The 27287-nt window shown below is 43.2% G+C and overlaps 1 protein-coding gene across 2 annotated transcripts; it reads right to left on the bottom strand.

Annotated features, from left to right (window-relative positions):
- Positions 1–1230: 1230 nt before the first annotated feature.
- LOC103374410 (enhancer of filamentation 1-like) lies at positions 1231–22137 on the bottom strand. Of its 2 annotated transcripts, XR_521126.1 has the most exons (7): positions 21727–22137; positions 9289–9387; positions 7683–7820; positions 5099–6271; positions 4674–4763; positions 1781–2634; positions 1231–1336 (listed from the first exon to the last, which is right to left on the bottom strand). XR_521126.1 is itself a non-coding variant. In XM_008304497.1 (6 exons), the coding sequence occupies exons 1-6, from the start codon at positions 22135–22137 to the stop codon at positions 2089–2091; spliced, it is 2457 nt and encodes an 818-aa protein (XP_008302719.1). In that variant the 3' UTR covers positions 1675–2088. The 2 variants fall into 2 exon arrangements, 1 of the variants encoding a protein (XP_008302719.1); XM_008304497.1 differs by lacking the exon at positions 1231–1336 and having other exon boundaries at positions 1675–2634.
- Between the last annotated feature and the right edge of the window lie 5150 nt (positions 22138–27287).

Here is a 27287-nt window from a genome sequence, read left to right as displayed (position 1 = left end):
TGTATAGATAATGGATTTTTATTATTATGTCAGGGCTTAACATGACACCAAGCAAACTGTGTGTGTAGATGAAGACCATGAGATGCAGATAGAAGCTCTGTACAAACTAAACCGTGCTTTACAGTTGAACAGTCGTAACGGTTTGGCTTTAGAAATACTCTGACTGAACATTTCCTCCTCACATTTATGCCACCTTCACCAACTGATGAAGAAAATGAGAAGCAGTTGAAAGCTCAAGAATCATGAAACCGTGAAAGCCATTCTTGACGTAATAAACAGCAGTTTGAAACAGAAATCTCACTTTTTTTTTTCTATGTGCAGTGGAAGACCTTGAGATGCAGATGAAAGCTCTGGAAAACTAAACATGAATTATACCCAGAAATTAGAGTTAATTATGTTTTCTGGAAAGGGTTTGACTGGACAGTGATTGTCCCAAGATGCTGTACCAGCTTCTTTTTTAAGCCTACGCTGAGTCATACTTCATCGAGGAGTGAAGAACATGAGAAGTGGTTGAAAGCTTCTTAAAAAAAAGATTCAGCCATCATGTTTTTGCCCAAATGTTTGTGGAAAAGTCTTAAGCCAGGTAACAAGGTGATTTGTTTGAGTGTGAAGGTTTATTGTTGACCTTCAAATAGTCGTTTGATGAAGGAAGCTTTTAACTAAAGGTCTGCTTACTGCCGGGTTTTGGTTGATGATGACTATCCAGCTGAAAGCTCCAGAAAAAAAACACTATATGAACATAATTATATATTATTTAAAATATTTTTTAGGATTTTTTAATATAAAATTTAGCAACAACAACAAAAAAAATGAATTTCAACACTTGCTGGCTTTTTACTGCAGGAAAATGGAGCAAACGCGTCTGTTGATGAAGACCATGAGATGTGGTTCAAAGTTAAAAAAAAACTACACTCAGGGTTCAGTGTCCGGTTTGATCTGTGATCTGTGCAAACTTTGTCAAACGATGAAGATCTTCAGATGCAGTTGAAAGCTCTGGACAAAAGCTAGACAAAGAGCAATGTAGTTTTTTTCACTTCATGCTCAAATATAAATCTTGTGCGTCTCCTTGTCGGCATCAAGCTCTGTCAAAAAAGCTCATAAAATAAGTGACACTGCAAAAAAAAAAAAAGTCAAACACTACCCTCCAAACCCTTCTATTAATTTCTTCTTCAGCGTTTCTGTTCTGCTCTAACAAACCTGTGATATCAGAGACATACAGAGACACAGTCCCATGGTTAAGAACAGTCCTTTACTTTGTGGAGAGCTCCACACACATCGACACTGACATGATTTACAAGGAGATTTACTGTCACACCCAGCAGTAAGACACATCAACCACATTCTACAGTTGAAATGAAAAAACAGGACATCTCANAAAATGGCCGATGAACACGATGAGATGCTGTTAACTTATGAAAGACTGAATATTTATTGTTGGCTTTGAAAATAGTCGTGCCAAACAATGTAGTTTTTTTTCACTTCATGCTCAAATATAAATCTTGTGCATCTCCTCGTCTGCACCAAGCTCTGTCAAAAAAGCTCATAAAATAAGCGACACTGCAAAAACAAAAAAGTCAGAAACTACCCTCCAAACCCTTCTGTCAATTTCTTCTTAGGTGTTTCTGTTCTGCTGTAACACATCTGTGATATCAGAGACATACAGAGACTCAGTCACATGGTTAAGAACAGTCCTTTACTTTGTGGAGAGCTCCACACACATCGACACTGACATGATTTACAAGGAGATTTACTGTCACACCCAGCAGTAAGACACATCAACCACATTCTACAGTTGAAATGAAAAACAGGACATCTCATAAGGTGCTTCATAATATGCAACAGGAATGTTATGAAAAATGTCCACATGATCCTACGGAGACAGCAGTACTGCATCTACATATATATTCATACCATAATATAAAACAATCTACACAAAAATAGAGCAGGTATTTACAGAACGGAGACTATTTACAACGTCTAAAACGGGCCTAAGGATGGAGAGCAACATATATATACTGCAAATATATATATATTTATGCCAGATTAATGTACAAACGGTGAAATGTACAGGAGCGACACGATTGAAAATCACAAATTAGCCATTTGCAGCAGCTGTTCTTTGAACTGCTGTGCGTGGTGTGAGAGGTCAGTGACTCGGTCCACCATCTCCTGGATGGCAGCTGTGTTGGGGTAGTTTAGGGCGGCCGTTTTCGTCGCAGCCACCACCGTCTTTAACAGATCACACAGCACGTTGCTGGAGTTCATCACCCTGTTGGCCACCTCGGGCACCGAGGCCTGTCTGGACAGAGTGTCTCCGATGAAGACCAGTTTGTGGGCGCTGAGGATGACGAACTTGCTGTGCGCGACGAAGATGCGAGGAGGCTGACCGGCGCTGACGCAGCCGAAGAAGGCGTCCACGGCGCTGAGGAGCGTGACGAAGTGCTGCTCGCACTGCTCGGAGTAGAAGCTGAGCAGCTGGCGGTCCCGAGCGCACACGGGGGTGGAGGGGGAGATGGGTGAGGAGTCTGAGGGGGAGGCCGAGGTCATCCCCGAGTGTTGGTGTGAAATCCACTGCGTGATGTCGTTCTCCACGGGCTTGATCACATCCTGCTCCAGCTTCTTGAACTGATTAATCTGTGAAGGGTGAAAGGACTCACGTCATCCTCTGACTTAGATGCACCACACTCTGATTTACAGAGAGACTCAGAAACACAGGTGAACATCACCGTGACCGTCACACTCACCTCAGTAACTACTAGGATTATTTTTAAATACACACAATCTTCACTAAAGGAGACAAAAAAACATCAGGCTCAACAGAAAACAACAGACGGGTGTGTAAAACCCCCCAATAAAAAAGACAAACACAGATCAGCACACCTCCATCGGTAGATATTTCCTTTGATAAACTTCATACAAGCAGAAATGTGCTAATGACAGAGCTACAGATTCCACAGATGTGATTACACACTGAGGAAGGCAGGACTTCTGTGAATCCAGAGGATACTTAAACGAGAATATCTACTGAAACACAAACTCATGGATTTGGATCCTGAATAACATTTAATTAACGGTAGAGCTGTGGTAATTAACTGAGTAGTTATTAACTCTTAAATTAACCGCCATTGTTTTGATCATCGAAGTTGCGTTCAGGAAAAAAAGTCTTTGCCTGCAGCGTCTTAAATATGAATATTTTCTGGATCTTTCCTCATCTGTGACAATAAAATGAATATTTTGGGGCTTTGCACAAAAAATTGACATCTGTGAGATACACTAATTAACTTTTTATTTTATTTTTTTAACCAATTTCTGACATTTTAGAGACCAAACGACTAATCAATTAATCTAGAAAATAACAGACAGATTAATGGACAATAAAAAAGAATCAATTTTTAACATTCAGTTGTAGGAACACTTTTTTGTTAGCAAAGCTTTTTATTGTTTTGGTTCTTTCTACAGCACAAATTAACTTTTCTTATGTATTAAAAGCATCAAACTGTATCTTCAGGAGTAAATATTTAATGTGACCTTCATTGGTTCAGAACCTGTTCGGTATTTGCTAAAAATAAATATTCTGTTGCTCCAGGAAATTAAACATGAATTGTCTGAAACACTGCCTGTCTTAGTTTTAGCATATTGAGCAGCGTTAGCAAACAGTAACACGCAGTAATGGACCGATTTGTTTTGGAGCGAACTAATGCAGCGGTGGAGCGTCAACAGGACGCTGAAGAATTAGTTTATCAAACTGAAAGTGGGTCATGAATTACAAATTCATAATGTAATCGATAATGGATTCATACGATTCATTTTGCAGCCTCGTGAGGGCGTCGTCTGTGAAAGTCAAGATTAAAATTCTGCCGTTTGGGACGGATGGAGTCAGAAAACTGTCTCCGAGTCGGGCTGCAACGGATCAATAAAATTAATCTGCAGCTTTTTTCATTATCAATCATTCAAATTAAGGAACGTTTCAAATATTTGCTGGTTCCAGATGATCAAATGTTTGCTTTGAGTTTTAAATGATAGTAAATTAAATTTTTTGGTGTGGTTTTGGGCTCTTGGTTGAAATTAACAAGTAATTTAAGTGCATAGCTGTGGGCTCTGAGGGACTGTCGATTAAAGAAGAACATAATCTGCTGATTAATCAATGATAAAAATAATTGCAGCTCTACACAGGAGCAAGTTATGAGTTTTTAAATGTGGCCGAGGAGATTATAGCCACCGAAAACTTGCCTTAAAAACGAATCACTGTGCAACTGTCAGTATTACATCTGAAATACAACATCCCGATTATGTCCACATAGTTTAAGTCTCAATACTTGGCGGTTGTGCAGCATCAGGGCTGTTGGTTGCCATTTAACTGACTGAAAAAGACTTTAGAACTATAATCAGATGTTTTTGAATCCTTGTTGGTGCACAGGAGTTAAAACTGCATGAAGAACCGTAAGAAGAGCAAAGAAAACAGCAGGGACGGCGTTAAGTGCTTCAAAGTGTTTAAACTTGGGTCAGAACACCGTGTTCTTTGCAGGAAACTGACTGAGAAACTGAGTTTTCAGAGGCTTTAATCTCTCAGTTTTGTATGAGACTGTGTCGACATCCGACTCCCTCTGACTTGACGTCTTTGTCTCATTGTCTCTCCAACACACCTGTGAAACCCAGTGAAAGATGAAACTCACCTGTTCCTGACCCAGCTGAACTTGACTCTGCTTGATGATGTTTTCTTTCTCCAACAGCTCCTTCTGCTGACGTTCAAAGTCTTCTTTGCCCTGTTGAAGACGACAAACAGGTAAGAAACGGCACTCAGAGCCACTCTGGTTGAATGTTTGATGCATGATAGAAAAATGAGGTTTAAATGTAGGCAGTAAAGCTATGAGAGTTGGTCACAGGCCTTTAAAATACCAAAAAAGAAAGAGTCAGAAGTCCTCAGTTGTAGCCGACACAAACCACTGATGAAGGACTACGAATGAGTTCACATAGTCTCAGAATTTGAACATTTCTGACCACGACAACTTTCACTTTCTAGATCCACAGAAGATGATTTAAAAAGGGATAAATGTGACACTGCATCTAGGTTTATGATCTGAGATGTTCTCTGGTTTACCTGCAAATGTACGTAGTCGTAGTCCTCCATCCAGCTCTTCACGCACTTCTCACTGTTCATGTTGTCTTTGTCCTGGCTGGAGGGAACAGGGAAGGGCTTGGTCTGGCCGCCGTAGTTGTCGTTATCTGAGGAGGGGGAGGTGAGCGGGTGGATCATGTTCTCGTCAGGTGAGCTGCCCACAGAATAAGACCCGTCCATGTGCGTCCGCCGGAACAGCAGCTCGGCGTTGCTGCCTATCGTGGAGGCCAGCTGCTTGGCGTCGTCGGGAACCGTCCTGGAGACCATGACGAAGCGGTCCAGGTCGTCGCTCTTGTTGTGGTGCTTCCCAGACGAGGCGAGGGCGTTCAGAGCCCAGCTGCAGTTCTCCAGGACTTGGTAGATCTGTAGAAGGATCTGCTGCGAGTCCTCCAGGCGACCCAGCTGCCTTCTGAGCTTACTGTGCAGGCCGGAGTCTGATAGAGATGTGGCGTTAACTGCAGCTCCTCTACCGAACACAATGAAGTCCCCCAGAGCAGCCCGGACTCTGTCCAGCACCGTGCGGACGTCGTTAGCGTGGCGCTCCATGAAGGGAAAAGTCCTCCAGTGAGGCGAAGCTGCCATTGAATGTAAAGCCCCGACCGAGAGGTCCACTGCCTGCTGCAGGCGGTACAACCTCTGCACGGCAGCGTCCAGGTCCAGAGCCAGGCGGCCCTCGGAGCTGGAGCCGGTGGAGGACGAGGAGGTGGACATGCTGCTGCGAGTGCTGCCAGTGCTGGAGAACGACAGCCGGTTCACGCCGTCCGTCACGTCCGCGACCGCACGGGCGTCCTGAGCCGGGATGTCGTAGATTCCTTTACTTCCATCCCTGTCGGCGGGTGAGGTTCTGTGCTGGGACGGCTGCATGCCGCGGGGGATGTCGTACACGTCCCGCTGAGACCCCGCCCCCGAATGAAGGGCCGGCGGGGGCACGTCGTAGATGCCCTCGTTGCCGTTGACGTTTGGATGTTGGTGATGGGCAGAAGGCTCAGAGCTCGGGGGGAAATCGTAGTGAGACTGGGGGCTCTGTGCTGGTTTGGTGAGGGCGGCGGGAGGGACGTCGTAGATGCCCTCCTGCTTGTGCTTGAGAGGCTGCGGGAAGTCGTAGTTCCCCTCTTGGAGGGCAGGATTAGTCCTGCAGGGAGGCACCGAGTAGACCTGCAGGGTGTGACCACAGTTATTATGGTTTTTATGCAAAACAGTCGGTGTGTTTTATGATTGTTGTGTAACTATTGTGTCAGACACATACAAGTGCACACCCAAAGAGTGGTGGCAGTGGTGAAGAGTGGCTTCAGACATACACAGAACTTCTTACATAATACATGAAACACACACTTTGTTTACTAAAAAAATACTAAATGAATTAACAAGTATGAGTCCTTGTAGACGACAGAAAAGATCAGAAACTACCGCCTTGCTGTCGACATGCTCAAATAAAGGAAGTATGTCTGATTGGTGTCTTCAAATGGTTTAAACTGTTTGAATTGTGCTTTTAAATGATGCCAAAATACAGCAGCAACATTTTCACTTAGTCTCACGAGTCTGAAAGAAGTTTAGCTGCAAATAAAGAACCGTCGTCTTCTTTCCTAAACTCTACAAATAAAACCAGCTGCAAAAGATTCTGTCTCTAAAAGGCAACTTTTGATGAACTAAATAGAAATTTAAGACACTTTAATTTAAAGTCATTGATCAGTGATTTAAAAACTTGGGTTCCTACATTCAAACAGTTGGAGACATCTAGTAAAGGCAGCAGGCTTCTCAAATTGCTCATTGCTGTCTACTCATTTAAGAAATGATCTTGAAAGAGTCGACTGTAACCTGCATGTAAATGCATGTCAGTGGGTTTTCACTGGACGCGTGTTTTTTATGCTGCAGTTGGAGTTTGAGGAAGTGAAAGACCTTCTGGCTCGTGTCGATACTATATTTGAAACCTCAGTTTCTGCCTTTGAATCCTTCCTCTAAAGCAGCAGTCCAACAAAGCCGAACCGTCCTTCGGTCTTGACAGAGCAGAGTGTGTGTTGTGACGTACATCGCTGAGCATGATGGGAGTGCAGCGGGCTGAATAAGATGGTGGCCTGTAAGTGATTTCCATCAGCCTCGAAATGCTCTCTTTACAGCTAGACAGGCCTGCCCAAACTGTAATTAGGAACGACGCAAATAACAGGTTCCAGCATATTTCAGGTTATTACAAACAAACTGATGGCGCTGTGCCTGGTCGGGCCTGGTGAAATCTTAGAGGCTCTGGAAACAGAAGAGTTATGTCCTTGACGGTTTTTTTTTTTCCCTCCTGCTGGAGAGTTCAGACACAGAGCCATACTCATGGAGTTTTGGTTAAACTCTACTGGCAGGAAAGGCTTTCATTTAAGGCAGCCACAAGAATGTCATAAATATGACATTTGACGTATTATTATTCATTTAATACAGACAATTAAGAGAAATACGAGGAACTGTGTCAATAAACATAAAATAACATTTTCCGGACATAAGCGGCTTCCTTAATTTGTTTTACTGAAACAAAGCGCCCTTTCATCGTGTTCAAGCTCCACTAGCTGTTGAAACGTCCTCTTACCCCTTGTGAGGACGGAGGTATGTCATAAACTCCTTGTGTCCGGAGGTCCATTTGTGACGGGGGAACGTCGTAGACTCCCTGGTTTCTGGCTCCGGCTTGTTGACCCGAGAACATCTGACCAGGTGGAATATCGTACACCTGGAACATGGAAGCAGGAACAAATAAACACCACATGTACAGGAGAAAGAATCATACAAAGAACTGAAGTGGTCCTTAAACGTATTGGATTAGATTTGACTTTTCTGGTTTTTATGGTGAAGGAGTTCTGGTAGCTTCGCTTTAACAAGCTGTAAACACAACTTTTAACCTTTGAAGCCGGTATGGTGAAGCTGTTAGCAAGCTGTTGCTTATTGACACTTCAGTTAATTACAGGGCAACTTTATCATTCGGCTGGAGGCGTGTTTCACTTCAGCGTTTGCTTTCTTTTTGCTCTGAGGGAAATATCTCTCTGTAGCTGCTAAATGTCTGTCTGCTGTTTGTTGTCACTGTGCAGTGTGTTTGTGGAGCATTGTAGATGAAGAATGCTGCTTTTAGAGCAACTACAACAAACCGACAGAGTAGAGTCACAGATTGATGTTAAAACAGACGACTGAACTCTGCAAACCTGAAGAAAACTGCAGTTTGGATGATAATTCTTTGTATCTTCATCAAAACTACATCGTCATCTCGCACATGATGCCTAAAATACAGATTATAGCCACTTTGAATAATGCAAAAACGAGTTGCCTGCAGTGGGAACATCACCACAGTGCTGCGGTTCGCTTTTTTTTTTTTTAAGACAAGATGACAAGACAAAACTATAACAGTCAAGGATCCTTTCTGAGAAAATTGGGTCACAGAGCTGAACGGCAGAACAGGATATGTGGTAGATGAGCACACGGAAGATGCTGAAGATCAAGGAAACGACTTTCTTGTTTTGACTCATGCAGAGCTTCTGTGTAGCTGACATTTGATTAATTTACTATTTTTAATTTCACAACCGTAGTCGATTAGAGTTAAGCTCTAATTCGTGACAGCTTCTCTTGGATACGACACAGTTTAAGCTTTGAAGTCGTAGAAGACCGTATCAGAGTGTTGGTAAACTACACATCATGCATTCTCCACATTATTGTGGAACATTTTGAAGCTCTGCGGGTTGACATATTTAAAATATTTTCCTTGCTGTTTAATTTCTGTCTGGTATGAAAATCAAGTGGCAGAATCTTTAAATAGTTTTAGGCTGCGTAGTCCGCCACACTCGTGTTCGTCGGGCTTTCAGTTTCTTTGCAGTCTGCTGAGTGATTTAGTCGCTGCACAGAAATGATAGAAATCAATAGAAGAAGTACAGAACAGCGCCGTGGTTGGCACAGTGGTTACCCAGGTGTGAGGTATGAGATGTATGTGGTAAATGGGTTAAAACGGGCAAAGACACTGGTGTCAACTTTAAAAAATAAGTAAATTCATATCATGGAATACCTACGATGTTTAAATAGTCAGGTTATTTATGATTACAGAATGTTTTTTAAAGAGTTTCGCATTCATAACAGTGAATTTCGTGGGTTTTTCAGTAGCCGCAGTAGGCCGTGCCGTTGCAGTGTACATGCTTGGGGCAACACGAGACACCTACCCCCTGTGATCTACTGGGTGGGACGTCGTAGAGGTCCTGCTGGTTGTGCTGTCCCGGGCTGTAAGTGTAGGACTGTCCCACTCTGGTCGGGGTCACCACCTGTCCGATCACAGCAGGGTCAGAGACAAACAATCAGACAAACAACACCTGGCCAACAGCAGTGCTCGACGCAAACGCTCACAAATTACAGCAGAATCACAAATTCCAGCTGCCACCCAGATCTCAGGCTTCTGTCCCGGGTCTGCTTTGCTTTGCCTGCTCAGTCCTCACATGAGCCAGACACAGTAAGTGATCGCAGATATTTTCTGACAACATCCTCCCTGTTTCAGGCTGTTTTGTAAAAAAAAGACCCAGGAAACCAAGTCATAAACAGAAAGCTGCAGGGGAGAGCTGCTCTGAGTCAGCTGTTTAAAAGGCATCAGCAGGGGATTCATGCTGCACTGGCCCTGGTTTGAATCAACTTTACGCTCTGCTCATGCAAAAAAAAACACCAATAAGACTCCAAATAACAATTATTTTCATTAATCTGGCACTTATCTTCTTAAATAATTGAGAAGTTCTGTTTATAAAATGTCAGAAAACCACAAAATGACATCTTTAAATATCTTACATACAATGAAAACTTCACGCCGGAGAAGCTGGAAAAACCACGTTTGGCATTTCAGGCTTGAAAAGTGACTCAAACACTGATTAAAACAGTCAATCAATCAAACTACTGATTGCATGAGACAAACATAACAAATCAAAACATCATTGGTGGTAGATTATTGTAGCATAATTATAATAAAGCTTGTTAACTTGAGCTAGCGTATGTTAGCTTACTTGAGCTAATGGCCGCACAAAGCTGCATAATTCCACCTTTTCTGGCTGTTCTTTTGTAAGTTGCTCTCCTTAAAAGTCAGACAACTAAAGTCATAATAGCAAAAACAAAATAGCTACCAGACAAACCAGATGGAGTGCAACTGTTGTTTACTTTCCCTGGTTTGAAATTCAATTTTTCATTTCTGTTTTTCCCTCTTTAAAAGGTTAATTAGTCGTCCTTCAAAACCTGAAACATAAGATCAGAAGAGAAAGGTTTTGTGGCTGAAGTTTTGAAGTGAACAAGGGTGTGTTTAGTTTATGACTTTAAAGTTAAATTCTCACTGATTGAAGGTGTGAAATGTGAAGTTTTGCAGCTAACTAACTGCTAAAGTTACTCATGACAAACAGACTGAGGCTGTAGCAGCAAAAGTCCTCGATGTAGAAACTAAAGCAAGGTCACGTTTCACTATTCAGAGATTCATTTTTACTTGTGAGTGGGAACGACTGGGTTTTTAACTGACGAGCTGAATTATTAAGAGCACAAGAAATGTGTGGATGAAGAACTGAAAACTGAGATGTGACTGGTTGGTCTACTTCAGCCAAGGCCTACACTGGAAAAAAAGACACCATATTCCACAATACTGCAGTTCGACTAATAAAAGCTAAATAAAACATAAAACTAATGTGAATCAGTTGAGCAATAAAAAGAGTAAAACTTCAGCAGTACTTTGTGAAAACAGTTGGGCACTTTAAACTCATGCATTTCAGCAAGCAGGGGCTTGAATGGAAGATGGTTTTATGAGTAAAACGGGTATTTGAGAGGGAGTTTTATCGCAGCACTGGCTGGACCGTGGGTTTCTGAATCCAGAAGACTCTGGTGAAGTAATCACTGGGTCGCTGGTATTGATGAACAACCTACTTAAACCCGAGCAGGATTTAACACAGCTCTAAAATATTTTACACTGTGGTGCAGACAGGCTGGAGAATAATGGCGCGATTGCTGCTCAGAACAAAACAAACACACGCCTCCTACGCCCGTGACATTTCTGACCCTGTTAATTTTTTATCACGTTTTCCCTCCTCTCTTCCCGTCAGCGCTAATCAGTCGCTCCACACCTCCTAATCCCAGCGTTTCCAGCCTCCTCCCCCCTAAAAGCAGAGCAGCAGACCTCCTCGCTGCGTCAGACAGACACAGGAATTCAGGGAATGTCCTTCTGCGAGCCCAGTACTCCTCTTCTGCCCCCACGCACCACTATCGCCTGGCTGGAACGAACAGGGTTCATTAGCAGGCCTCGAAAATAGGAACCATACGCACGGCTTCCTGGCAGAGCGCAGCGTCTCCGGGGACGAATAAGACTTTAGTCCCAGAATCCACTCCTGAGTCGCTGTACAGTCGAGTTAATATCATAATACCGTCTCTGAGACATTGATCGGAGCACGAGCAGCGAGCATGAGTCGTAACCTCAGAATGGGATTAATGTTTCTGAGGAAGGTTTGTAAAAGAGATTTATGAAAAAAAGGCGACCGAGGTGGAAGAAAGGGAAAGCGAGAGGAGCGGAAAATGGGTTGCCTAGTATGGAAAGGAATGCCATTCATGTGAGCTGGAGTCTGACTAACAGTAGTCCATATGGTTCTCATAAGTCCAATCTGAACAAGGTTGTGGTGATTTAAGGTGCTCATTGTTGGCATTCCTGTCCGAGCATACATCATCCCAGCAGGGCCTGTGGGGTCAGAGCTGAAACGTACACCGAGGGCTTTAAACGCATCGAGCGGCGCTCTGAAATAAACCAGCGGAGGAGTAAACAGCTGCTCGCCGCTGCTGGCTCTTCTCACGCACCGTCACATGTAAAGTTCAGACTGTTGGAGGATCTTTTTCAGGGTTTACGGGACATACAGGAGAATGATGGGAACCATGCTGCTTTCATTTGTTATCACTCAGTCAAAGATGTAGCATCGAGATCAGGAGTTTTCTAAGTTGGACACTGACTTGAAACTGAAACTGACTGAAAAAACCTGCTAATACTAATGTCAAGACTGGACTTGTGGAATAATCCTGCTGAGTTCAGGAGCTACACAACTCCTTATGTGGCCTTCTGGGGATGAAAACAGGAAGTATACTTTTGCTAGTTAGTTCACTGGAGGCTTCATCTTCTTAATTGTTTACATTTAGAACTGCAGTTAAGCTTTAAGCCTTTAAGTTTAAGTTTAAGTTTAAGCCTATTAAATATGACTACTTTTGTTTTTTTTCCTCCTCTATGACACTAAACTAAATATCTTTGGTTATATAAACATATTTTTCTATGTTATATTGAGACTTTAGGATATACAAGTCACATTTTACATTTTTGGACACCATATCCTTTACACAGTATTTTACACACTGTACTTTTTACATGGCATATTGCACATGTTTTATTGCCTCTTTATATGTTTTTTAGTATGTTGTAGTACATCTGTGAATAGATTTTGTGCCAAAATGTTTAGTCTGTGATTGTAGCTGCTGTATCATATCCATCCATCTATCTCATCAATATATTTTCTCTTTTCTGTTATTTTTTTTCAGTTGATATACAGAATTTTATTTCAGATTAATATCTGAGACTCTGATATCTTCAGGAAGCATTAACACAACATTTTGTGTCCGGATCCGCGTTTGTTATCGTGCTGGTGACCTCGTCCACATATCAGATTAGCCTTCCATGAGCCTGAGAGAGAGACTTTTACTTTCCTTGTTTGCTAAATATAGTTGTGTTTGAACAAAATTAGGTGTTTGAAACCTCCCAGAGCGTGTAACCAGACGCAGCAGATATCGCGCTAACCGTCCGCTGAGTTACAACAAAGTGATGCCTTGTAAAAGGTCACTTTGCCCGGCCGCAGTCCCCTGGGTCGAGCCTGTGTGCATACGATAAGAGGATGTCCGGACTCAGCTGTCACATGCAGATGGCAGCGAGGTGTCTGCAGAAGACCTCGGCGACCTTCCCACAGGTACATGTCACTGCTTCGAGAAGCTCTGAGGCCATCAGAGGCTCCTCTCAGCCGCTGCCAGATGCACACTGCTCGTTTATTTCCCATCTCCTCCTTCTGTTTACCCAGCAGGCCGTTGCTCCGGGGCCGCTCGACGCTGCCATAATTGCTAGCGGGTAAATATTTACCACATCCAATGAGGTTGGAGCTTGCACGGCGGTGGTGGGAGCCCGCTCAGAGAGCGATGACATCATGAAGAGCCGGGGGGGCAGAGCAAACATTTGTTCCCACTCAGGTGATAGGAGCTCAGGATTCCTTCATAGGGGAGGCAGGCCACAGAGGGCTTAAAGAGCTGCCCTGAGGAGCCTAATAGAGGCCTTGTTAACGCTGGTGGTGACTGACTCATGACTCCTTCAGAACAAACCTGTTTACTTTGCATCCTGGCAGACTTCAGCTTCAGACATCTGAGAGTGTCGTCGTAACGTCAACAGCTACCTCGTGAGTTAGTTCTGTATTCACTCAGGTCCATGTACAGATGGGCTTTGGTCATTTCATGTGTATACAAATTAGGTCGCTGATGAGGAGTTCTTCTGAATAATGCACCAGTTAGTGTGTTTAATTAGTTGGTGAACAGAGACTGCTTTGATAATGAATTTGTCTTTCACAACATGATTCTTTTTTCCTGAATCTTTGGATGCATCACTTTGACCGCTGCATGAATCATTTTGCATCCATTTGCCACATTGTGATTTGAGGTCAGATGACAAATGAAAGGAAAAACCGGACTAAATAAGTGGAAAAATGTTCAGTAATTATAGCATATTCATTATAGTCATTCAGATACACTGTAGTAATTATGTAAACGACGTGGATCACATGCTCTGGCCTTCGCAGTCACCGCATCTCGACCCAGATCAACACAAACGGGAGGTTTTGGCAACAGCGCTCTCCACCACGAACATCAAAACAACAAATAAGGGAATAGCTTTTTAAAAAAATGCTGCTCATCCTTCCAGCGTCTCTGCCAAGACGCACCGAAGCCATTTTGGCATCTCGCCCAACTTACTAAGACGGCGTACGTTGGTTCATCTTTCCCTCGTATCGGAAAACCGTCGCTACGAACATGTTTTCTACCATATCGGCTCCAGCGCGCTTCACTTCTGCATGATTGTCTGCGGGTGGATTAAAGATAAAGATAACTTTATTGATCCCACAGTGGGGAAAGTTCACTGTTATTATTGTTGTTATTGCACCTGTGTGGCATGAATTCACAGGAAATCATCACTTCACAGCTTTTCGTTGGTTTCATACACACACATTGAACCACTTCCCTCCTGGCTAATGGCCCGCTGACACAAACCGACAACAGGCTTTTTACCGAAGGTCGTCTTATAAAAGACGGTGACGCCGCTGGCAACTGCACTCTATTGAATTTCATCCATCCATCACTTTGTTCACACCTTCTCATCTCCTCTCTTGTGCGTTTATCCATCGATCTGGATGCTGACAAAGTCCTCTGTCAGCACGGCGCCGTTGGTTCACCTTTTAATGAGGGTCACCGAAGGGCGCAGGAAAATCTGAATCACCAGCTGCACCAAACTACCCACGCTACCCTTCATACGTGAGGAAAGAGCGGCGGTTCGCTGCTCAAACTAAATATAACGAGTGTTTCTGTGTTGCTGAATCACAGTCCGACGATGTTTTTGCAGTGTTGTTGCCCTCAGAACTGCCTGATAACGCTCCCTCCTCCACTCAGAGCTGCACCGGCCTATTAAAGTGCCAAACTAATTAATGCAGGTAATTAAGTCTTTAGTCCTGCGAGGCCGCCGGCCGTCTCCATAACACGTCCAAGTGGCTAAACCCAAACAGACAGCAGGCTTAATGAGGAGCGTTAAAGGAGAACAGAGCGATTTTAGCTCTAATAAGGATCATCCTCTGTGATCAAAGCAGCTTTTTAATCCCGTGGTGTGATTATCTGAAAAGGAGCACTGTTAAGAGAGACGTGTGTGACACTCGGTGTTTACTTTCTGAGAGAAATACATCACAGAAAATCCTTTGAATTCTAAGAAAAAGCAGGATGATGTGGGATGAGAAATCTCTTTTGCACAGTGGCGCGTTAAGATAACATGCTCACAGTGGTCAATGCAATAAATGACTGTGGAAACGCAGCCAAATTATGGTTAAAAACTGTAAAATCTGATGCTTTTTGGAGCCAGCAACAAGAACGACAATTAAGTTTTGTGTCAGTTTTAACGTTTCTGTAAAAACTGACTGTGATTCGAACACTTCACAGCGTCTATAAAAATGTAAGTTGATTTATTTCTTTATTGCTTTGGGTGCTTTAGTGCTACGTACATTTTTAAATGTTAAACAGAGCTGGCACGTCTCAATTTTGGATCATAAAGATTAGTTTATACGTCTTAAAACAAGAGAACGTTTTTATTCAGCAGCTATGAAATCAACAGCGTTCGTCGTTGTAGTTGAGTTTGTTAACGTGGTAAGTTCAGCTGAGCGATTTGTTTTCAGATAGTTGTTCAGAAGCCAAAGCACTGGATGAATTGAAATATATAATTTTGAGCTGGAGATGACAACATTAAGGTGTTATTACAGCTCAGCCTTCGGGGGGTTTATGACTGTCTGCAGTAAATTTCATGCCCATCCATCCAGTTGCCGTTGAGATATTTCAGTCCGGACCAAAGCGGTGCACCGACAGATCAACATGGTCTAGCTCAGATCCGCTGGTGTGGCTAAGAAATGCCAAAACTGAACTCAGTTTGGCTTCTTAAATGTAAATAATTCCTGGTGTTCTTTGTCCTCTGTGATATGAAACTGAATCCGTTTCGGTTTTGGATTGTCGGTTGGCTAAAAAAGGACACGTCAGTTTGGGTTTTTGTAAATGGTTTCAGCGAAGCAGTTCCTGTCTTCTCTCGTCCTTCCTCTGCTACTTTATCACATTCTCTGCTTTCAACTTTCCAGAGGAGAAAGTCCTCTCAGTATGCTCACCGCAGAGCAGATTACTTTTGGTGCGACTGATTTATGGCCCTGCCCTCCCGGTCAAATCTCACAGCCCAGCGATTCATCACAAATGCAACAATGGTGAGCGTCTGAAGGAGCTGGCCTCCTCCAGGAAGAAATAACTCACTTATCCGGTGCTGAGATTGTCGTGTCCGTGATTAGGCAGAGAAACTACGGCCGAGGCAAACAAGCCATTCGCTGCACGTAACCTGGTTACTTTGAAAAGCGGGCTTTTATCAAGGTGGACGCCACACCCCTGCAGCTCTGCAGCTATCAGGGCACTTCCTTAAGTTGTGTGGGAGTTTATTGGTCCTTTTGTTGCACCTCTTTATGGCACCACAGAGCAGATTGGATCTATGGGTATGGAGGAAATGCCCATACAAGGAGCAGACCTCCAGAGGGCAGGAAGTGAGGAATGAAAAGGCCGTCTGGAAGGCGTCGATAAGAGTCGATACGTGAACTCTGAACCCTGCCCATCTTAGAGCGGCGTCTGAGTCAGAGGAGGAAGCACCGAGGAAACGGGAACAGCGTCGGGTGAAACAGACACACCTTTCAGAGCTGGCGGAGAAAGAGGAAATCAAGAGCAGCCGGCTGGGATGAAGAACGGGCCTCTCAGAGCAGAATGATAAAAGGCTGCTCCTGGCCTCCATGTGAGGAGGCCCTTTGTGTGGCAGAGAGCTCCAGGCATCTGTCCCACACAGTCCGGCCTGGAGGCCACGACGGAGGGGGGGCGGCTCTGGTGTTCACCCTCCCAGCAGGGTCACCCAAGGACAAGGCCACAGCATCAAACCAAACTGCCAGAGAAGCAGCCAGCGCCAAGCCTCAGTGTGCCTTTATATACCAGGCCCCGCACCACATGAAGGGAAAATAACCAGTCGCCAATCTGGATTTGCACTGCAGGGTTGGCATGCAACCCCGAGGACGCATTCTGGAGGATCTGTGCGGCAGACAGCAGTGCATGGCACACAGGAGGCTTCTCTGTGGGAGGGGATGAGTAATATGAGAGGGGATTATCAGTCGAGGAAGCTGGCATCAGTCTCAGTAATCATTCGGAAAAACCAAATGCATGCTTGCACTTGACAACAAGAAAATGTCTGTTTTCCTTCAGCTCCATCGGTTCTCAGTGCATGACAGGGAAGGCAGCGTGAGTCAACGCTCGCAGCCTGTCATCAATACCACTTCACAACGACAAGCTGGAGTAAACAAAACCAGTTTGATGTTTTTAAGAGCAAAGGTCGGGCTTGGGTTTCACATTCACAGAAATATTTCCATAAATACCACGACGCATGTAGCACAGCGCGCTCATGCAGCTTTCTTTTATAAATATCTTCAAAGTGCCTTAAAATAGAAACTACAGGGCTCAGTCTGTGTGAAATCTGACAGAATTCAGGAAACGTGGCTCAACTGTTCAGTTTTTTGTTATCTGGGAGTCAAAACCAAGTTCTGTAAAATATTTTGGTTGAATTTTGAGAATTTCAGATATTTTCAGACCTGTGATTTTTTATTAAATTTTACTTGTGAGTCCACTTTAAAGGTTAAATATCTCCATAAATATAACTCTCAAAGACTTGACATGTGGCGAGGACAAAGACAAAACTGTTCCCAGCACATCAAAAGGATAGACTGGTTCCAGCAGAGGACAAAACTTTAGTTATTGACTGTTAAAAATGTGGGGAAAACATGCAGAGTTTTCAAAACAGGGTGGTATAAGGGTCTTAGAAAGGTCCTGAAAGTGTACACATATGTTTGGATGTATCCTTAAGTCCTACAAAAAAATGCAGCCAAATACAAAGTACAGCACATTCCCAGGTCTGAAAACATGAAATTCTCTAAATTCTGCCAAATCTTTTACGAAACTTTGTTTTGTGTTTCAAATACCAAATAAATAAACAAAATCTGAGATGATGGAGCAACACTTCAAACTGAAAACACACAAATTAAACCACATTAGATAAAGAAATGTGGCCAAAAATGCTATAAAAAAAAAATTGCACCATACCGGGTGTTCAGTTCAGCATTTACAATCAGCCACAGTTCACTTCTCCACTTACATTCTCATGTATCTTTGCTTTTTTTCAGAAAAAGCTAAATTAACACCCAGTTTATCAGTCAAATGATCCAAACAGGAGTGTTTCATGTCCATCCAACCCTTGGAGTCACTCCACCTGAATCCAACACAACTCTAAGAACCAGCAACACTGAGCTCCTGGGTTTGTTTCTTGCTGTTTCTCCACAGATGCTGGCTTTAACGGGGCCGACTGTGGCCACAGAGACCGACGGTGCTGCTGTCCAACAGTCAGACGTCACTGGGAAACAACAGCTCCTTGTCTGGACGCGCTGACACATGGATGTGCACACACACACGTGAGTGTAACGCCAAATCTTTCTATTTCGTGGACAGGAACAACCACCGAAAATTGCTCCACTTTGATAATCACAGATTGGAGGGCCAGCTAAACGTCCGAGACTTAATTTAATCTGTCCAATAACATGATTACGGCACAAAACACACTCACATTAGAGGCACATTTAATTTTCCGTGTTATCATCAAAGCCTTTTTAATACCGTTCCTCCGCTAAGCCTCGCGGCCCGTTATGGAACAGAGAGGTGTTGGCTGATGGGGCCGCTGCGTTAATGTGTGTGTGTCGATATTTACTGTATGAGTGTGTGTGTGTGTGTGTGTGTGTGTGTGTGTGCAGGATGATTGACAGCTGGCTCCTCTCAGCCTCTGGCTCTGACTGACTTTATCACAGCGACTCCTGTGCAGCGAATCACGCTAAGTCCTCTAAGCTCCCGGCGCCTGCTGCCTGTTTACCTACTAAAATGCACACCTTAGCTCATTTCTGTGATGGCTGGAGCTGATTTGTTAAAAAGAAAAAGAAAAGAAAAAACCCTCAGGATAACAAAAGCTCATTCAGCATATAATTACTATTCTTATCCTGAAGGGATGAGCCGGTGTGAGGTGCTAGGACTAGTTAAGCGGTTGAATAAACAGAAAGATTCTTCCCTTGTGTTTCATCACACACCCACCGAAGACTTCCAGTCATAGGGAAGGATTGATGTGCTAACTGTGGTTGTGTAACAGGTATATTTTAACCAAAACAATGCAATAAGTTTAAAAGAGATGAAGGCACCAAGGTGCCTCAATAACATCAGTTAGAAATGTCTAGCTTACTTTTGCTAACAGCTAACATCAGCTACTGTAAGTGACTGAATGACTCTGTGGATCGTAGTTGATGCTATTTTAGCAACGCATAAGCTGCAACTAACTGAAACAAATGTTCATTTGTTTATAATAGCTAATGTTAGCTTTATGTAAGCTTATGTATGCTAACATTTTCTATTATGTATTAGTTCAGGATAGCTAATGTTACCAAGTGCATCAGCTACATTACCCACTGTAAAGAAATATTTAAAAAAACAACAACATTGGCTCACTATACCAGTATTTTAGCTAATGTTTTCTTAAAGCCTGTAGCTTGTGGTAAACATTGTTAGCTAAAATGTGCTACCATTACCTGTTTTAAGTGAATGGAATGGCTGGTCAGTTATTGTAGCTAATGTTAGCTATGTCTTAGCTAACGTTTGCTAAGATTTACTACCATCCAGTCTTTTAAGATTGCTAATGTTACCAAGCACATCAGCTACAATATCAACTGCACATTTGCTTTATGTTAGCTAATATTTGTTTACATTTGCTGTATCCAGGCACATTCGGTAGCTAATGTTAGCTAGCATGAACTATCATTACCTACCCTCACATCAGCTACCAAAAGCAACTGAATGACCTCATGGTAGCTAATGTTAGCCAGAAACATCCAGTCACTTTTGGTAGCTAACAATAGCCAATACATCAACTACATTACCTGCCATAAGCAAACAGAATGACCAGTTGCTTGTGGCAGCTAATGCTAGCTGTGTGTTAGCACATGTTTGTAAACGTTTAATGCATTCAGCCACTTATGGTACCTTATAGTAACTTACATTAGTGACCATTAGCGAATGGAATGACCAGTCATTTGTTAGCTAATGTGCTAAAATCCAGTTTCTTATAGTCAGTCCACACACAGTTAAGGATTTAGCTGCAAAACCAGGCAGTAGTGAATGGAGTAAAGATGTGTTTTAATGTTTTAATGAATGGAACGTTTCCTTTGTATGACAGAAGTGGTGTTACTCTTTTTTTCTTTTTTTTTTTAAGTTATACTAGTTACTGAACAGGGTAAAGTATTAAGTATTTGTGTTTGACGCATTGGCTGATGTTTGCACCTGAACCTTGATGTGCCTGCACACCGAGGACAGAACAGCCTGTTTCAAATGAATGAAAAACTGTTAAAGACGACCAGTTTGTCCAGAAAAAGGTAAATGTGAAACTCACTGGTTTATTTTCTCGGGCAGCCTGAGATATATACTTTAAATGAGATACTGTCTAGCCAATAAAACAACAAATACATATTATGGACACTCTGTTTGGGCGATTGTATATATAGCTATACTGTAAATGGCCAAGCCAAGTGCAGCGGGTCTGCCAGAGACCATGTGTACAGCATTTAAATGCAGGGAAAAAAGTACTTTCAGGCAGCTGGGCTCCACCAAAATCCAAAAAACAGCTCTGTGCTGTTTGCTTTTCCACAAGTTCTTCCCATATTCGCTGCCTTTCTGTGGCTTAGACTGGCTCTGCTACACACAGTGTGCCAGTATACGAGTAAAGCCAAATGGGAGCCCTGCACAAAAACACTACCCTGCTCTGTGGTGAGCGCCAGGCCCGGCACACCCTGTCCACATTTCACATGGCAGACCCACAATCTCTGCTGCCTTTCTGCCTTCTGTGTGTGCAATCACACCGATGAAAGCAGGGCGGACAGGCAGGATAACAGGTCACGGTGTAAATAAGAAAACGCCATGTCCTATCACATCTGACAGCCACGCTCGCCAGCTCAGTGAGGCCACACCCACCAGAGCTGAAGCTACGATTTAAATCCACCGTGATCACAAAGACGGGACAGACCAGTGTCCATTTTCTCCATTTTCTCTTTCTCTGCAGCCACATCACCCTGATTAAAATATGCACCTCTTTTACTTTCAGTCTAAAACACAATTAAAGTAACAGTCTGAAAATCTGGATGGCAGTCAAACCCATTTAGGAAACATTTGGAGTCAATAAATAATCAGAAATTGTAATTTATCAAGCACGAATGCCAAATAGTTGCTTTTTCCAGCCTCAAATGTGATGATCTGCTGCTTTCTGTTTTTTTCATCATTACAAACTGAATATTTTTAGGTTTTGGAGAAATGCTCAGACCAAACAACTGTTAAAAAAAAGAAGATTTCAGGTCTTTTTTTCTTTTACATTTTACTGACTAAATTAGAAATGTGGTATTTGGTGGCCCAGGAAGCAGCAGTCCAGAGGTGTTCCTTCCCACCAATCACTTCAGCAGGTGGTTTCACTGATGAGTTCCTCCCTCTACTTTAAGGATCAGTGAAATCAGCCGGTTGAAATGAAAACCTGCAAATTATTGGCTCTCCGTGGTGGGTGGTTTCTCAGCCCTGGACTGAATTAATCAAAAATGAACTGACAGATTACCAGATACTGAAAATAGTTATTATTTCTAGCTCTGGCGAAACGTAGAGTCTCCTGCCTTGCCGACTTCCTGTCTCACCTTGCTGGGTGTTTTATCTGCAGCCAGAGTGCTCCTCGGTGGGACCTGGTAGACTTCCTGTCCTGGAGGAACCTGGTAGATGCTCTGCTGCTGCTGCTGCTGCTGCTGCTGTGGACTCTGCAGGGACGAAGGCATCTGGTAAAGCCCCGGAGCCCCTGAGCCGGCCTTCTGCTGGTAGCTCTGAGGAGGAGACTGGGCGGCGGCGGCGGCCGACGACTGAGCCTCGAACATTGGTCCGATGAGCAGCTTCAGGCGGTTGCCGGGGGCGATGCCTTGGCGGCCATGCAGGGAGCAGAGCCACCAGCCCTCCAGGCCGCCAGTGTTCTGCTCAATCACGGTCAGGATGTCCCCTTTCCGGAAGGCCAGCTCCTCGGGGGACTCGGGCATGTTGTCGTACAACGCCTTGGCCATCAGGTTCTGCAGAAAGAAGGGTAAGACTGTTAATTAGGACAGAACAACAAGTGGAAACAGCAGCTTTTACCTCGTAGCACGCAGTGTTTGACAGAATTTCACTAAAAAATGAAGGAATAGCTCAACATCTGGGGAAGCAGCTTCTTACTGAGAGTTAAATGAGAGGATTGATGCTGCAGCCTGGCAACTACGTAGCTACCGCTAGTTAGCTTAGCCAGATAACTGGAAGTAGCATCATTTACCACAAGCACCTACAGAGCTGTAAACAATCACTTGTTGCTTGTTTAGTCCATGAAAAAAACTAGGTGTAAAGACAACAAGTTCTCCTTTCGTGGCGTTTTTTTTTTTTTTTTAAGTCACAAGGCACATAAACCCCCACTAAACCACACTTTGAATTAAAATAAACACAGAGAAAGAAACAACTTTTTGGTTCTAAAACGTTATTGGTTGGTTTTTGTCATCTCCTCTGTTTTTCCTTTTCTTTTGTTCTTTGGTTTTGAGTGTTGGACACGTCTTTTAAATGGATTTAGTTGTCCTGATAGTAAAAGACTAAAAGAAAACACACTGTTTCATGAGTCAGAGGTTTAGAGTCAGACTCTGTCACCTTTGGAAAACTTAGGTTAGCTGTCTTTATGCTAAGCTAAGCTAACTGACTGCTGGGTCACATTTACTGCGCAGACATTACATAGCATCAACTCTCATCTAACTGTCTGCAATACAGTAATTGAGGGTCTTTTACTCGGTGTCAGACTCCTCCTTTATAACACCACCGGTTTTTAACCACTGTGGTGAGTGACATGCTGGTGAACTTTGGGCAGATTTGCCATTAGCCTGCAGCTTTGCACCAGATGTCTTTCAAACCAAATGTGAACTTGATGGGATTTTCTCAGCTCGTACCGTGCTTCAGGGCAGAGTTATCTAAGGGTCCAGAGAGGGTTGAGGGATAATGACTCAAAACCACAGATTTTGGAGATAGGAAAAGCCCTGGAGCGTGCCGCTTCTGTGTCTGAGTGAGGCATTTAAGGCTAATTGCCTCAGTAAATGCATCAGTCTTTTTCCTTTCGCCTTTATTCAGCCACGGAAGGAGTTAACTGAGCATGAATACTCCTTTTCAACTCCTTGATGCTCACGATTTTAACTCCAGGGAGCTGCCCAGCACAACAGTCCATGCAAACTCCATAAATACAATTAGGGGTTAAGCACCTTGCTCAAGGGCACCTTACAGACGGCCAGAGAGCAGCGTTTGTTGCTCAGCTTTCCCAGCTCGTCTGCGATTCATGCCAACAACCAGCCTTTGTCGTGGCTTTTTCCTTTAAAACTTCTTTTAAACTTTAACGAGACTCAACTTCTTGACTCTCATGTGAAAAAAAAAGTCCAAAACGAAACCTCTTTTTGGCTCACGAGTCAAACAAAAAGAATTAAACGCAAGTTCAAAGGCTGTTTCTCGCATGTTTGGTAAAGAAACCTGGACCACTTCCTTCTATCACAGCTGACCATCCAAAGGAACAATTGCTCAAAATTGCATCAGTTTATGAGTCAGAAGAAAGAAAAAAAAAAAAGCAAATTATATCAATATATTGGTATAATTACACACAACAACTGACTTCAGCGTAATTCGCTGCTCAGATAGGCCTCGTAAAGACAATAAAGAGAAGCAACACGCCCCTCATTTGTTCAGTTATTGCTTCTTGTTAAGCAATAAAATGAAAATATATATAATGAAGATGAACCGAAAGCACTGTTGCTGCTTTAAAATCTTCATCAGCTCTGATCTTTCTGTGCAGTGAGCTGGATTAAATCTGCATCAGAACAGATTAAATGAGCTGAAAAACAGTCAAACTGGATCAGATTTGGGCAAATAACAAAAAACTGGAATATTTTAGCAGAAACTTTGACTCGCAGCCGCTCAGTGGAAAGTCCGACACTTTCATTTGTCTCTGTTGCGGTTTTATTCTTGCTCTACGCTGTCAGCGGCTCGAGCTTCCCTGTGGGAATCAGGAAGCCTCTTTGCGGCTGCTGCTGGTTTGAAGATTTCTTGAACCTTCTCTGGCCTTCCTCTTTCCTCGCGGCCTGGCTCACATAGTTCCCATGTGAAACTCTGTGCCGCTAACGTCGTTATCTCTCTCTGGCTATTGTCTGAGTACGCTGTCAGTACCATTAGCCAGCAACACCCATCGCACAATTACACTCTCACAATCAGCCAGCGCCACCAGTGAGCTGCAGCCAGTTCGATCATGACCCCCGGAGGTCAGCGCCGCCCAATGGGAGCGGACCTGGACGCTGGCTCACTCCAATAATTTGATCAGCGGTGGCAGAGTCATCCATGAGGAAACAAAATGCTGATTACTGTGATTACTGCTGCTGCTCCAATTAGAGTCTGAATGTAAGAGGAAGTGCAGCAGCTTTTAGAGCTGCAGCGATTTTAATAAACCATGAATTGATCAGGTCAGGTTGAAAGTGAAGCCACTGAAATGTGTTTATTGGCTTGTTTTATTGAGCTTTTTGTGGGAAAAGTACAAGTTTTTAACTGTTTAAGGGGAAATCAGCTTTGAAAGTTTTTACTTGTTGACATTTTACAGATCAGAGAATACATCAGCTTAGAAAAATAATGGTTGGTTACTTGTTTTATATGAATTCTTAGAAGTTTTTCCCCAATTTTACTTCATTTATCAGTTTATTTCTGTTATTTTAGTTGTTGTATCTCATTTCTTCTTAAGCCAATCCAATTTAACATCTGTTACTTCACAAGATAAAGTTGGATTCAACACTACACGCTTGTAAATGTTTTAATTTAACCTCATGAAGAGTGCTCAATGAGGCTGTTGTTAGCAGTATGAAGCTAAAGTAGAGCTAGCTCATAACGTTCACAGGCTACCACTGAGAGCTACTTAATATCTGACTGCCCAATTTCTGGTATCAGCAGCATCTTAGTGGAACAAAGTGTTGTTTGCAGATACGTTTACATGCTGTTTGTTGTTCTGCAGAACAAGGTGTGCTCATGTGTGTCAGTTAAGAAGGAGGGTTTCGCAGGAAAGCTAATGTAGGTTGTTGTTCAGAGTTTGTTTTGCTGTCTGACTCAGTGTGACGTCTGCTCTGCCGCTGATAGAGCGCTGGTGTTACCGCTTCATGCAAGATTTGAATGGCTGCACTGAAAGAGTTTCCAGCTGCAAAATAATGAGGCGCCAACATGAAACCAAAACATAAAATATCTAGATCACCACCATTACTCCCATTTCTAATGTAGGACAGGTGATTCACAAGCTGTCACAGACAAGAAATGACGTTTTATTTCAGTCGTACGCCGTCATATTACTGCTGTGGTTAACCGCTTTGTGTGTGTGATGCTCAGAGGAGAAATTAAATCCCCCCACAGACAGAAGAACAGCACGTATCACGCTGCTTTGTGTCTGCTAATTACAGCGATCAATCGCTGTGACCAGCTGCCAAAACAGGAGCGATGGCTTCACCAATCTCTTGCACACACGATCACAAACCAACGCGTGTGCTCACATGTAGAGGTGCTGAAAACCAGCAGAGTAGAAGCGGAGGTCACAGTTTCACTTTGCACAGATACAAGCCGGTAGAAGAAAAGGTGTGAAAGAAACTGTGACCATCACTGAAACCACATCGAGCTGCTTGTTTCTGTTTCACACAAACACTTCTGTGAAGTCTCAGTGCCGCGAACCTTAGCAACGAAAACAGCCTTAAAGTGTCTGACTGGGCTTCTGGGCCATTTTTAACAGCTCAAAAACATGCTTAGCCAGGGTTTACCACTCTAATTATATACACATTGCTTAAAAACACATTACAGAATATGATGTTCACTCATTAGAAACTGTGCATCTACACCTGTAATTGGTGTTAGCATTAGTTTTAGATTCACTCATTCACAGCCACATCACACACACACGTAATTATTTTGTGTAAAACTGCTTAATGTCCGATTTGTGGCCATTCTGTTAGTTACTACTTCAATATTTATCATTTGGGATTTTAATAGGGTCAGAAAAACAAACTCAAAGGTTGGTTTCACAACCACGACTCAGTAAGGAAGTAAAAGTCACGTAAACAAAACACAAGGGTTAATATTAAATCCTAATGCTACAGCAATCACAGTAGTGCTGCTGAATCATAAAGGCTGATTAAGGTTGCTGCTGCCTCGATAACACGTACAAACATTTGCACTGTGTGGTCATCGCTGAATTTCTCCAGAAGTCTGACATCGATTTGTAGAAAAAAAACCACGCCTCCACAAACACAAATACACAGAATATCGTGTGTTGTGGTGAGTCTGGGGATCACATGAAGCAGTCTGACACGTTTGACACACTTAGCAGCTGTTCTCACCGTGGTTCACTTTTTATTGGGGGCTGAGCGTGTGACGAGGTAAACACACACAGGACGACACATAAGTGGACGAATTTCGATGACTTTTTTATAGCATCTCGCTCGATAAAGAACGAGCTGAGGAGAATTTAAACATAACGATATTTTTACATCTTCTGGTTCATGTGAAACGCTGCACGTGACCTTTAATCACACCGAACAAACAGGTTGTTAGCCGTAATGGCTGCCAGCTACACGCAGCGCTGTTTGAAGCGATGCGGAGGGGGGAAGACTCGTGTTTTTGTTTGCCTCAGTCGGAGCAGGTGAAACTGACTATTAGACCGGGCGTCAGATCTCTGGCATAAACAGTAGTTAGTCACAGCACGGCGACTCCATCACTTGCCATTGATCCTCCTATAAACACACGTGTTTGCCATTTGTCGGCGGCAGGGAGGCCTCCGCTGCTTCATCCGCAGAGGAGCTTCCAGGAAGTTATCTGTTATAAGTGAGCGAGGCGAGACGCGCTCGGCTGCTTCCTAATGAAAATACGACGTGTTTCTGGTCCTGAACTCAGACCGTAATGAAAAAAACAGGCTGGCAGAGATGTCTGGAGCAGATTGGATATATCGCTTTATTTCTGTACTCGCTATAGGCCGGTATGTAGCTTTAGATCAGTGGAGATTTTAGAGGTTTTTCTCCAGTGTAGTGTATTCTAGCTGCATTTGTATTCTCACCCAGTTGTCTGTTTATTAGTCTGCACATTTGTCTTACAGTTATGAAGTCTTCAAACTCTTGTTTTTTTATAATGACGGACTGCAAGATAC

This window comes from Stegastes partitus, unplaced genomic scaffold (assembly GCF_000690725.1).
Source record: "Stegastes partitus isolate 25-593 unplaced genomic scaffold, Stegastes_partitus-1.0.2 Scaffold2241, whole genome shotgun sequence".
NCBI lineage: Eukaryota > Metazoa > Chordata > Actinopteri > Pomacentridae > Stegastes > Stegastes partitus.
This window is presented reverse-complemented; position numbering and strand designations above follow the sequence as displayed.